This window comes from Pecten maximus, chromosome 1 (assembly GCF_902652985.1).
Source record: "Pecten maximus chromosome 1, xPecMax1.1, whole genome shotgun sequence".
Taxonomy (NCBI): domain Eukaryota; kingdom Metazoa; phylum Mollusca; class Bivalvia; order Pectinida; family Pectinidae; genus Pecten; species Pecten maximus.
In genome coordinates, this window is record NC_047015.1 from 58,087,838 (window position 1) to 58,100,438 (window position 12,601).

The 12,601-nt window shown below is 38.4% G+C and overlaps 1 protein-coding gene across 1 annotated transcript in view; it reads right to left on the minus strand.

Annotated features, from left to right (window-relative positions):
* The window catches only part of LOC117339270 (TATA-binding protein-associated factor 172-like), a 104,445-nt gene that overhangs the window by 17,012 nt on the left and 74,832 nt on the right, over window positions 1–12,601 (minus strand). The window contains exons 30-32 of the mRNA XM_033900773.1: window positions 10,988–11,065; window positions 6,573–6,636; window positions 3,943–4,150 (exon numbers count right to left, since the gene is read on the minus strand). Coding sequence (XP_033756664.1) covers window positions 3,943–4,150; window positions 6,573–6,636; window positions 10,988–11,065 — 350 coding nt within the window. The remainder of the gene's footprint in view (window positions 1–3,942; window positions 4,151–6,572; window positions 6,637–10,987; window positions 11,066–12,601) is intronic.

Below are 12,601 nucleotides of genomic sequence, written 5' to 3' on the forward strand. Positions count from 1 at the left end.
AACGAAGAACTGCTAGATTCAATTTACAGATTTAGGCTATCCATTATACGCCTGGGATTATATAAGCATCCGTATTGATAGCACCCAAGTATTGAGAACAAGAAGAATTTTATTTCTTTATTGACGAACTTTGATGCAGTTATATTGCATTTTTATTTCTGTCACGTAATATTTTTATTACATATTTCATGCATTTCGACAAATTTCCAATTAATTTTCATAACTTCGTTTTTCAATGGAATTTATTGAAATTTCACATACATGTAAAGAATTATTTGCTTATTCCTCTGATAATATTTACAGAAATTTCTGTAGTTGATTTCAAGAGATATTGCATGTTTAAATTTTCAAAAAATTAGCAATGAAATTTTTAAGTTAGAATAAATTAAAGAACAAACGGAAAGTGACGTCAAATTTTCGGGCAACATGCTTATATCTATCTATTTTAGGAAAAATACGTAAAAAATATCGGTGAATGAGCTAATAGTTGTCTACTAGTACATTTGTATATGGAATATGGAATGAAATGAAGCCAATAAAATCCATTGAAAATTTGCTGTATGTCATGATCAATTCACAAAAAATGACCGCAAGAAATGATTGTGAATAAAAAAAATCTGTATTTTGGAGTATAGTGGCATAATTTAAGATGAAGAATCTATTGCAGTCTCACATTGAAACGAACTGTCAGAGAATTCTGGAGTAGCTTGATTGAATTAAAGTAGTCATCCTTATAATTACGAGTTCTATTTTGTAGCTTTGTATACCTGTGGCTGGCTTTTCTTGATAAAAAGACTTCCAAGCAGACATGCATGTAATAAATGACAGTAAAGTGATCAGGTGCATTTATTAGGAAAATTATATACATTTTTCTATTAAACAAATCTTCACAATTATTCTAATTTTTTATATAAAAAATATTCTAAAATTTTCTCTTTCTTCCAACAGATTATGCAGTACATTCTGAAGTGAGGGAAAGCTTACAGACATTGCATTGTGGTCCAAATTGAGGGCAATGGTTCGCACAAAGCAGAAAAGGAATGAAGAGAATCAGACATTTTATTTTTCAAATTCACACTTGCTTGGATTTGACCCGTTTAAGCATGCAACATTATGCATATATATACCATATACTTCAGTATGCATGTATCCTTTTTTTTTCTTAGCTTTCGAGTGAAGCTATTTACATTTTTGTGTTGTGTTTCCTCTAGAGGAATTTTGAATCGACAATTTTTTTTGTCTGGATCTCCTACATACACATGATATAAAATTGTGTTTTCCTGCTTGAAAAATTAGAATAATTTATCAAAAGTTATTGCCCTTTTTATTTAGAATAGTATATTGTTTTTGTTTGGATCTCCTACATACACATGATATAAAATTGTGTTTTCCTGCTTGAAAAATTTATTAGAATAATTTATCAAAAGTTATTGCCCTTATACATACATGTCCATCTGTAAATCCTTAACCTCACCCTTAAACAAATTGCAAGCTTATAAGACTTTGCTATGGCATGAAATTATACTCAGTGGAATTGTGATTGGATAATTAATCTTGTATTTCAATATTTGTTTTCACTTGATACAATTATGCATTTCTCTTAGGAATAGAACTGATGTATATATTGTTTAAGCATGCAGTATGCTTATTTAATGCTAATCTCCTACATTTTCAGTACTAATTTCCTACCTTTTTAGTCCTACTTTTTTGGTAATTTTTTCCTACTTTTTCAGTACTTTTTTTTTCTACTTTTTTGATACTTTTTCTGAATCAGTACTAATATCCTACTTTTCTAGTACTTTTTTCCTACTTTTCCACTACTATTTTCCCTCTTTTTCAGTACAAATTTCCTACCTTTTTGGTACTTTTTTCCTACTTTTTCAGTACTAATTTCCTACTTTTCAATACTATTTTCCTGCTTTTTCTGTACCATTTTCATATCTATTTTGTACTTTTTCATGCCAAGTTGTTCCAGTACTTTTTTTTGTACTTTTTCATGCCAAGTTGTTCCAGTACTTTTTTTGTACTTTTTCAGTACTATTTTCCTACTTTTTCACAGTACTTTTGTTTCAGTACTTTTTTGTACTTTTTTTACTTACCTGTAAAGTACTAAACAAGAGGCCCAGGGGCCTTAACGGTCATCTGACTCTAAATCAAAACCCTGATATTATTGTAGTATGCATTCTCTGTAGCAAGTATATATATATATAGTGGCACTGTTGGCCATGGTGGCCATCTTGGATTTCTGACCGACCCAATAAATAACAACACTTGGTAAGGACCATCTCAGGATCATTTCTGGTAAGTTAGAGCTGAATCCCGCCGGTGGAATAAGTTTGAAATAGATGTTGTTTAGGAAAACCATGATTGCGCAATCATGTTACAAAATGGCTGCCATGTCAAAGTTTTTACGAGGCTGAAAAAATAACAACACTATGTCGGCTCGCCTTCCTTGAGATCCTCACCCATTTCCAGCTCAATGGCACCAATGGAACTTGAGAAGAAGTTAAAATGTGTTTTTGCAGATGGTGGTTGTGGCGGCCATCTTGGATTTCGGATCGGCCCGAAAAATAACAACACTTGGTGGGGATCGGGATCATCTCAGGATCATTTCAGGCAAGTTTCAGCTCAATTGCACTGGTGGAACTTGAAAAGTTTAAAACATGTTTTTCAAGATGGCGGCTATGGCAGCCATCTTGGATTACGGACCGACCCGAAAAATAACTACACTTGGTCGGGATCATATCAGGATCATTTCAGGCAAGTTTCAGCTCAATAGCACTGGTGAAACTTGAGTAGAAGTTCTAAATGTGTTTTTCAAGATGGCGGCTATGGCGGCCATCTTGGATTTCGGACCGACCCGAAAAATAACAACACTTGGTCGGGATCATATCAGGATCATTTCAGGCATGTTTCAGCCCAACAGCACTGGTGGAACTTAAGAAGAAGTTTAAAATGTGTTTTTCAAGATGGCGGCTATGGCGGCCATCTTGGATTTCGGACTGACCTGAAAAATAACAACACTTGGTCAGGATCATCTCAGGATCATTTCTGGCAAGTTTCAGCCCAACAGCACTGGTGGAACTTGAGAAGAAGTTTAAAATGTGTTTTTCAAGATGGCGGCTATGGCGGCCATCTTGGATTTCAGACCGACCCGAAAAATAACAACACTTGGTTGGGATCATCTCAGGATCATTTCTGGCAAGTTTCAGCCCAACAGCACTGGTGGAACTTGAGAAGAAGTTTGAAATATGTTTTCAAAATGGCGGCTATGGCGGCCATCTTGGATTTCGGACTGACCCGAAAAATAACAACACTTGGTCAGGACCATCTCAGGATCATTTCAGGCAAGTTTTAGCTTAATCCCACAGGTGGAACTTGAGAAGAAGATTGAAATGTGAAAAGTTTACGCACGGCGCACGGCGCACGACGACGGACGAAGCATGATGACTATAGGTCATCCTGACCCTTCGGGTCAGATGACCTAAAAAGCATAATAAAAGTAATTTTTTTGTACTATATATGTGCCTTTTCTGTACTTAATAATGACAATAAAATGTACTAAAAGTATACTTTTGTTAGACTTTTTTTGTACTTGTGTACTTTTTTTGACTCAATTTGGAACCATGTTGAACCCTTGGTTCCAAATTGAGTAAAAAAAAGCACACTTTTTTAATGCTTTTTTAGTACTTTTTTACTGTACTTTTTCTGTGCTTTATTTCGGTATGGGCATCCATTTGTACAAATAGATAGCCCTTCACCCCAGCATGCTACAGACCCAATGTCAGGTCTATGGGCTTGTTGGTAATTGAGAAAATGTTGAAAATGTAAATTGTTTACGAAGCACGCCAGACAATGCCGAGCAAAAGGTGATCGCAATAGGTTAACTGAAACTTTGTCTCAGGTGACCTAATAAATCTGCCACTAGAGGTCGCCACTCACCTGCTTCCTGTTCCTTTGAGGTACTTTTAGCATCACGGCTCTGGAGGATGGGTTTGCCATATCTGGCCTGAAACTGTTTTTCTGTCCCAAGGAATCCTGGCATTAGGAAGTCAAACAGTGACCAGAGGTCAAGGACATTGTTCTGGATAGGAGTTCCGGTCAACACTAGACGATGGTTACAGTTCAGCAGCTTGACCGCCTTGGACAACTGAAGTATAGACACAAGAAATCCAGTTGACAGTTGACAGATCCATCACCATTATTTAAGAGCTCACATTCAATACTTTTTGGTGATAACATACTAATTGGTTCCTTTTGATATCAAAGTCCAGTGCCAATTAAGGATTGAATCTTGATTTGGTCGATTTCATGGGGTCATGAAAGCAGTTCATGTTGAATTTGTCTCAAGAGCAACTCAATTCATGACCCCATGAAATCAAACAAATCAAGATTCAATCCTTATATTTCAATTGTTGTTTTTCTTTCGAATAAAACAGTCGGTCTAGATATTAATGTCTCGAAGCTTGTGCAAGTCCAAATGCGGAAAAACCTGAGGAGTTCCGGATCGTGCATGTCTAGACGGTCAAGTAAAATAGTCTGCAATATCAGGATTAAAAACAGCATGATTTTGTCAAAATAGAAGTATTTAGCATATCTGGTCTCTCATAAAATACAAGAATACATTTTCAATTTGATAATTTTAATAATTATTCCATGTTTATAACAACAATGTAGAAAAAGTGAAATCGTTCCGCGGAAGGATTTTAATCATGTATTCATACGCACTGATCAGTGTTAATCTGGTCAAATTCATGAGCAAATGAAACAGATTAAGTTTGGTAGTTTCATCGAGTCCAACTTGAGTAGAAATTGAAATATTTATATATAAGGCCACTCATAGGTGTTCTGTGTGAGGGATGGATATAAAGGCTAAAAACAAGTAATACGTATATATGTCATCATCATTCATTATAATTGCTGCCATTGTATATATCATCTCATACTTGTATATGGAAAAGGACGATATATAAGTTGTATAACTTGTGTCCAATTCCTATTGAATTTTTCAATAAAAATATGTTTAAACTAAACTAAACAAGTAATATAAACATATAAAATATGACAGGAAATAAGAAGACAGTTTTGTGTTTGTGCATTCCTGGATGTTTTCATACATGCCATACTTTCAGGAGACCAATAAGGGAGATTGATGATTATTTTAAGGGAGTTTTGCCTAAAATAAGGGAGATTTGTTTGCGACATGAATATCGATATTTTTACTCAATTTTAAAGCAATAAACTAATTTTGAAAGTAATAAAGAATATTTATATTTATTTTGGATATTAATCATATTGTATATGCAAACAACAAAAAGTTGTATAAGGTAAAAAATGCAATAAGTATACATTCAGATTCTGATGATATGAAATTATTTTTTGATTTTTTTTTTATGTAACAAAAAGTTTCACATGTGCAGCTTTATGCATATTACATAACAGCATTTGAAAAGGGTATATTATAAATACATGTAGCTAAAGATTAAGACAAGCAAGTTAATCATTTATCAGTTTGGATTTTCTTAAAATTAGAAAGCTTGATCCACTCTGGGGGAATTAACACATCAGTTGTAAAAATCACCATGAAATGTCCTGTGGGATCCCTTATGTTGGACCATTTAGATATAAAAATATTCCAAGTGTGCAAGTGTATACATGAAGTCATGAGAACTGAAGATGTTCATGTTAGGAGACTCTACCTGTGTTACACAGAAATCACCTAGTAATTGTTCCTACCTGTGTTACAGTACACAGAAAATCACCTAGTAATTGTTCCTACCTGTGTTATACAGAAATCACCTAGTAATTGTTCCTACCTGTGTTATACAGAAATCACCTAGTAATTGTTCCTACCTGTGTTATACAGAAATCACCTAGTAATTGTTCCTACCTGTGTTATACAGAAATCACCTAGTAATTGTTCCTACCTGTGTTACACAGAAATCACCTAGTCATTGTTCCTACCTGTGTTACAGTACACAGAAATCACCTAGTAATTGTTCCTACCTGTGTTACACAGAAATCACCTAGTCATTGTTACTACCTGTGTTACACAGAAATCACCTAGTCATTGTTCCTACCTGTGTTACACAGAAATCACCTAGTAATTGTTCCTACCTGTGTTACAGTACACAGAAATCACCTAGTAATTGTTCCTACCTGTGTTATACAGAAATCACCTAGTCATTGTTCCTACCTGTGTTATACAGAAATCACCTAGTAATTGTTCCTATCTGTGTTACACAGAAATCACCTAGTAATTGTTCCTACCTGTGTTACACAGAAATCACCTAGTAATTGTTCCTACCTGTGTTACACAGAAATCACCTAGTCATTGTTCCTACCTGTGTTACACAGAAATCACCTAGTCATTGTTCCTACCTGTGTTACACAGAAATCACCTAGTAATTGTTCCTACCTGTGTTATACAGAAATCACCTAGTAATTGTTCCTACCTGTGTTATACAGAAATCACCTAGTAATTGTTCCTACCTGTGTTACACAGAAATCACCTAATCATTGTTCCTACCTGTGATAGAGTACAATGTACAGAATTATTGTCTATTTCTCACCTTTGTTTTACCGTTTTTAATGATATGGCCTTCATCTAGGATACAATAGTTCCAACTGATGGTACTGAAAGAAAAGAAAAAACCTCTTTGATTTTCAGCAATTAAACAATCAAGTTTTATCCATGATATACAAAATATACTAATAATAACAATTACATGTTGAGGACCTTATATATCAATATCAATATTAAACAAGGGCATATGGGTTTAAACAGTGATCTGACAGACACCAGGGACACACACCTCCTTTATACTAATAATAATGGGTTTATAAACAGTGATCTGACAGACACCAGGGACACACACCTCCTTTATACTAATAATAATGGGTTTATAAACAGTGATCTGACAGACACCAGGGACACACACCTCCTTTATACTAATAATAATGGGTTTAAACAGTGATCTGACAGACACCAGGGACACACACCTCCTTTATACTAATAATAATGGGTTTATACAGTGATCTGACAGACACCAGGGACACACACCTCCTTTATACTTATAATGATGGGTTTATAAACAGTGATCTGACAGACACCAGGGACACACACCTCCTTTATACAAATTATTGACTGTGCAAGCTCCCCTGATGTTTCAGACCAAATCTATTAAGGCATTAAAGTAGTAGTAGAATTTTTAAAGAAAATTTCATCTGAGTTTCTCATTAGGGGTGTTCCTAGGGGTCAAACCAGCCTCATTTATATAAATCAGAATTGCCCTTCCTCAACGATGTTTCAGATGAAATTTGGTTGTAATCCATTTAGGCCTAAATGAGGAGTAGCACTTTAAATAGAAATTTCAGCTAAGTTCCCATTTTGGGGTGCAGCCTAACAGGCCACCAGAGTCAGACAAGCCTCATTTATAACAATTATGACTGCACTCTCAATAATGTTTCAGACTAAATTTGGTTGTGATCCGTTGACCCATTAAGTAGGAGTAGCATTTCAAAAGAAAAATTATATCAGCCAAGCTCGATCCTCCCAAATTCTGAATTTGGTTGAAATCTACTTTGGCATTAAGGAGGAGCAGGAAAAGTAAAAATTTATTCCCAGTGGGCAGATGGAACCCAATGGTTATACATAGGTGATCAGTTTACAGATGGAACCCAATGGTTATACATAGGTGATCAGTCTACAGATGAAACCCAATGGTTATACATAGGTGATCAGTCTACAGATGAAACCCAATGGTTATACATAGGTGATCAGTCTACAGATGGAACTCAATGGTTATACATAGGTCATCAGTCTACAGATGGAACCCAATGGTTATACATAGGCGATCAGTCTACAGATGGAACCCAATGGTTATACATAGGCGATCAGTCTACAGATGGAACCCAATGGTTATACATAGGCGATCAGTCTACAGATGGAACCCAATGGTTATACATAGGTGATCAGTCTACAGATGGAACCCAATGGTTATACATAGGTCATCAGTCTACAGATGGAACCCAATGGTTATACATAGGTGATCAGTCTACAGATGGAACCCAATGGTTATACATAGGTGATCAGTCTACAGATGGAACCCAACGGTTATACATAGGTGATCAGTCTACAGATGGAACCCAACGGTTATACATAGGCGATCAGTCTACAGATGGAACCCAACGGTTATACATAGGCGATCAGTCTACAGATGGAACCCAACGGTTATACATAGGCGATCAGTCTACAGATGGAACCCAACGGTTATACATACGCGATCAGTCTACAGATGGAACCCAATGGTTATACATACGCGATCAGTCTACAGATGGAACCCAATGGTTATACATAGGTGATCAGTCTACAGATGGAACCCAATGGTTATACATAGGTGATCAGTCTACAGATGGAACCCAATGGTTATACATAGGTGATCAGTCTACAGATGGAACCCGATGGTTATACATAGGTGATCAGTCTACAGATGGAACCCAATGGTTATACATAGGTGATCAGTCTACAGATGGAACCCAATGGTTATACATAGGTGATCAGTCTACAGATGGAACCCAATGGTTGTACATAGGTCATCAGTCTACAGATGGAACCCAATGGTTATACATAGGTGATCAGTCAACAGATGACTCATAATGGCTGTCTCAAAGTGGTTCCCCAATTATCACCCTCGGTTAGTGATCTGGTCTTTAGCTACCAGCTATCATCTGTACACCATTTGGCACTATTAGCTAGTTAGCAAACAACAAGAGACCCAATGGGCCTGTATCGCTCATCTTGATATTTCAGTGATGATGGCAAAACACTTCACATTGGACCCCCTTTGACCCAGTGACCTTGGTCTTTTGTCTAAATTTCACATAGTGGGTCCCACCACTCAGAGGGCCCCCAAGACCCATCGTTTATACAAAACAATTTCCCTTAAACCAAGAATGGTCATCACCAAATTTGAATGGACTTCTGCAATATAATAACAGAGACATTGAAAATACTTCCCCAAATGATCCTCACCCTTCAGACCCCTGGGGATCCATTCAGTCTCAACTTCTATACAAAATGGGTTCCCTTCACAAAAGCATGCTATATTTCCCCAATTAAGCCCCTGAAGCCCCTGGAGGGGCAGTCCAACCACTTGTACTGTACACTACATCACAGCTGAGCTGAGCACATTGCCAATGCTAGGACTCAAACTAGCGACCCTTTGGTCACTATCCATTTAAGGGACTCAAACCAGCGACCCTTTGGTCACTATCCCGTGAAGGGACTCAAACCAGTGACCCTTTGGTCACTATCCCGTGAAGGGACTCAAACCAGTGACCCTTTGGTCACTATCCCGTGAAGGAACTCAAACCAGTGACCATTTGGTCACTATCCCGTGAAGGGACTTAAACCAGTGACCTTTTGGTCACTTTCCCGTGAAGGGACTCAAACCAGTGACCCTTTGGTCACTATCCTGTGAAGGGACTCAAACCAGTGACCCTTAGGTCACTATCCCGTGAAGGGACTCAAACCAGTGACCCTTAGGTCACTATCCCGTGAAGGGACTCAAACCAGTGACCCGTTGGTCACTTTCCCGTGAAGGGACTCAAACCAGTGACCCTTTGGTCACTATCCTGTGAAGGGACTCAAACCAGCGACCCTTTGGTCACTTTCCCGTGAAGGGACTCAAACAGGTGACCCTTTGGTCACTATCCTGTGAAGGGACTCAAACCAGCGACCCTTTGGTCACTTTCCCGTGAAGGGACTCAAACCAGTGACCCTTTGGTCACTATCCCGTGAAGGGACTCAAACCAGTGACCCTTTGGTCACTATCCTGTGAAGGGACTCAAACCAGTGACCCTTTGGTCACTATCCATTTAAGGGACTCAAACCAGTGACCCTTTGGTCACTATCCCGTAAAGGGACTCAAACCAGCGACCCTTTGGTCACTATCCCGTGAAGGGACTCAAACCAGTGACCCTTTGGTCACTATCCCGTGAAGGGACTCAAACCAGTGACCCTTTGGTTACTATCCTGTGAAGGGACTCAAACCAGTGACCCTTTGGTCACTATCCATTTAAGGGACTCAAACCAGTGACCCTTTGGTCACTATCCCGTGAAGGGACTCAAACCAGTGACCCTTTGGTCACTATCCTGTGAAGGGACTCAAACCAGCGACCCTTTGGTCACTATCCTGTGAAGGGACTCAAACCAGCGACCCTTTGGTCACATATCCCTGTGTCCAGCCATCCGTAAATGATCATAGCTGTTGACAGAATGTTAACCAATACAAAACCAAATCCTGCATCATACCACTAAACCACTGTGCCTTAAAATGATATATTACAGATACAAACATATTCCTGTAACTTGTTTTGCGCAGTTAGAATATCCTCCCTTACTGCACCAGAATTGTAACAGAAACACCTGAAATCAGGATAATGCAGTCGATAAAAGGGATACTAAACTAGATGGAATTTAGAATCTTTTCGACAGATGACATTCTCAACCATTGGGATCAACGCGAATCATTATGTGTGTGAAAATTATTTTTTTATTATTAAATCAGATGTATTAAACATTCAAAATGGTGAATGTTGTTAAATTCAAGTACTTTTCAAAACCTTTAGCTGAATTCAAGGAGTTTCAAGGCCCAAAATCGTTTTCAAGGAATTTTTCAAGCACACCATCTAAATTCAAGTACTTTTCAAAGCTGTGCGAACCATGTGTTAGGTGAAACAAATTATATATTCATTTTGCATAGTGAACATTGAACAGACTACATATCGACATATAATAAAACCTTACTCCAGGAAGCCATGGTACATTACAGTGATATTGAAATAGAGGTCTTTTTTCTATGATGGATCTTATATATAGTGATCCCAGTCGATAGAGAATGCGATTCAAATACCACCTACCTGAAAAACGCAACGATTCAAATACCACCTACCTGAAAAACGCAACGATTCAAATACCACCTACCTGAAAAACTCAATGTCATTGCGAACTACATCATACGAGGCTACGATCAGGTTGTGTTTCTTCACTCTCTTCTGAAGTCTGTCATAAAGAAAACCTCAATTACAACATACATCAGGTTAGGACATTACAACATACATCAGGTTAGGACATTACAACATGGTCCTACAGACCTGTCTCCTTAGGTCAGGACATTACAACATGGTCCTACAGACCTGTCTCCTTAGGTCAGGACATTACAACATACATCAGGTTAGGACATTACAACATACATCAGGTCAGGACATTACAACATGGTCCTACAGACCTGTGTCCTTAGGTCAGGACATTACAACATGGTCCTACAGACCTGTCTCCTTAGGTCAGGACATTACAACATGGTCCTACAGACCTGTCTCCTTAGGTCAGGACATTACAACATACATCAGGTTAGGACATTACAACATACATCAGGTCAGGACATTACAACATGGTCCTACAGACCTGTGTCCTTAGGTCAGGACATTACAACATGGTCCTACAGACCTGTCTCCTTAGGTCAGGACATTACAACATGGTCCTAGCGACCTGTCTCCTTGACAACATACATCAGGTTAGGACATTACAACACGGTCCTACCGACCTGTCTCCTTGACAACATACATCAGGTTAGGACATTACAACATGGTCCTAGCGACCTGTCTCCTTGACAACATACATCAGGTTAGAACATTACAACATGGTCCTACCGACCTGTCTCCTTAGGTCAGGACATTACAACATGGTCCTACAGACCTGTCTCCTTTACAACATACATCAGGTCAGGACATTACAACATGGTCCTACAGACCTGTCTCCTTTACAACATACATCAGGTCAGGACATTACAACATGGTCCTACAGACCTTGTCTCCTTTACAACATACATCAGGTTAGGACATTACAACATGGTCCTACAGACCTGTCTCCTTGACAACATACATCAGGTTAGGACATTACAACATGGTCCTACAGACCTGTCTCCTTTACAACATACATCAGGTCAGGACATTACAACATGGTCCTACAGACCTGTCTCCTTAGGTCAGGACATTACAACATGGTCCTAGTGACCTGTCTCCTTGACAACATACATCAGGTTAGGACATTACAACATGGTCCTAGTGACCTGTCTCCTTGACAACATACATCAGGTTAGGACATTACAACATGGTCCTACAGACCTGTCTTCTTTACAACATACATCAGGTCAGGACATTACAACACGGTCCTAGTGACCTGTCTCCTTGACAACATACATCAGGTTAGGACATTACAACATGGTCCTAGTGACCTGTCTCCTTGACAACATACATCAGGTCAGGATATTACAACATGGTCCTACCGACCTGTCTCCTTAGGTCAGGACATAACAACATGGTCCTAGTGACCTGTCTCCTTGACAACATACATCAGGTTAGGACATTACAACATGGTCCTACCGACCTGTCTCCTTGACAACATACATCAGGTCAGGACATTACAACATGGTCCTACCGACCTGTCTCCTTAGGTCAGGACATTACAACATGGTCCTACAGACCTGTCTCCTTAGGTCAGGACATTACAACATGGTCCTACAGACCTGTCTCCTTTACA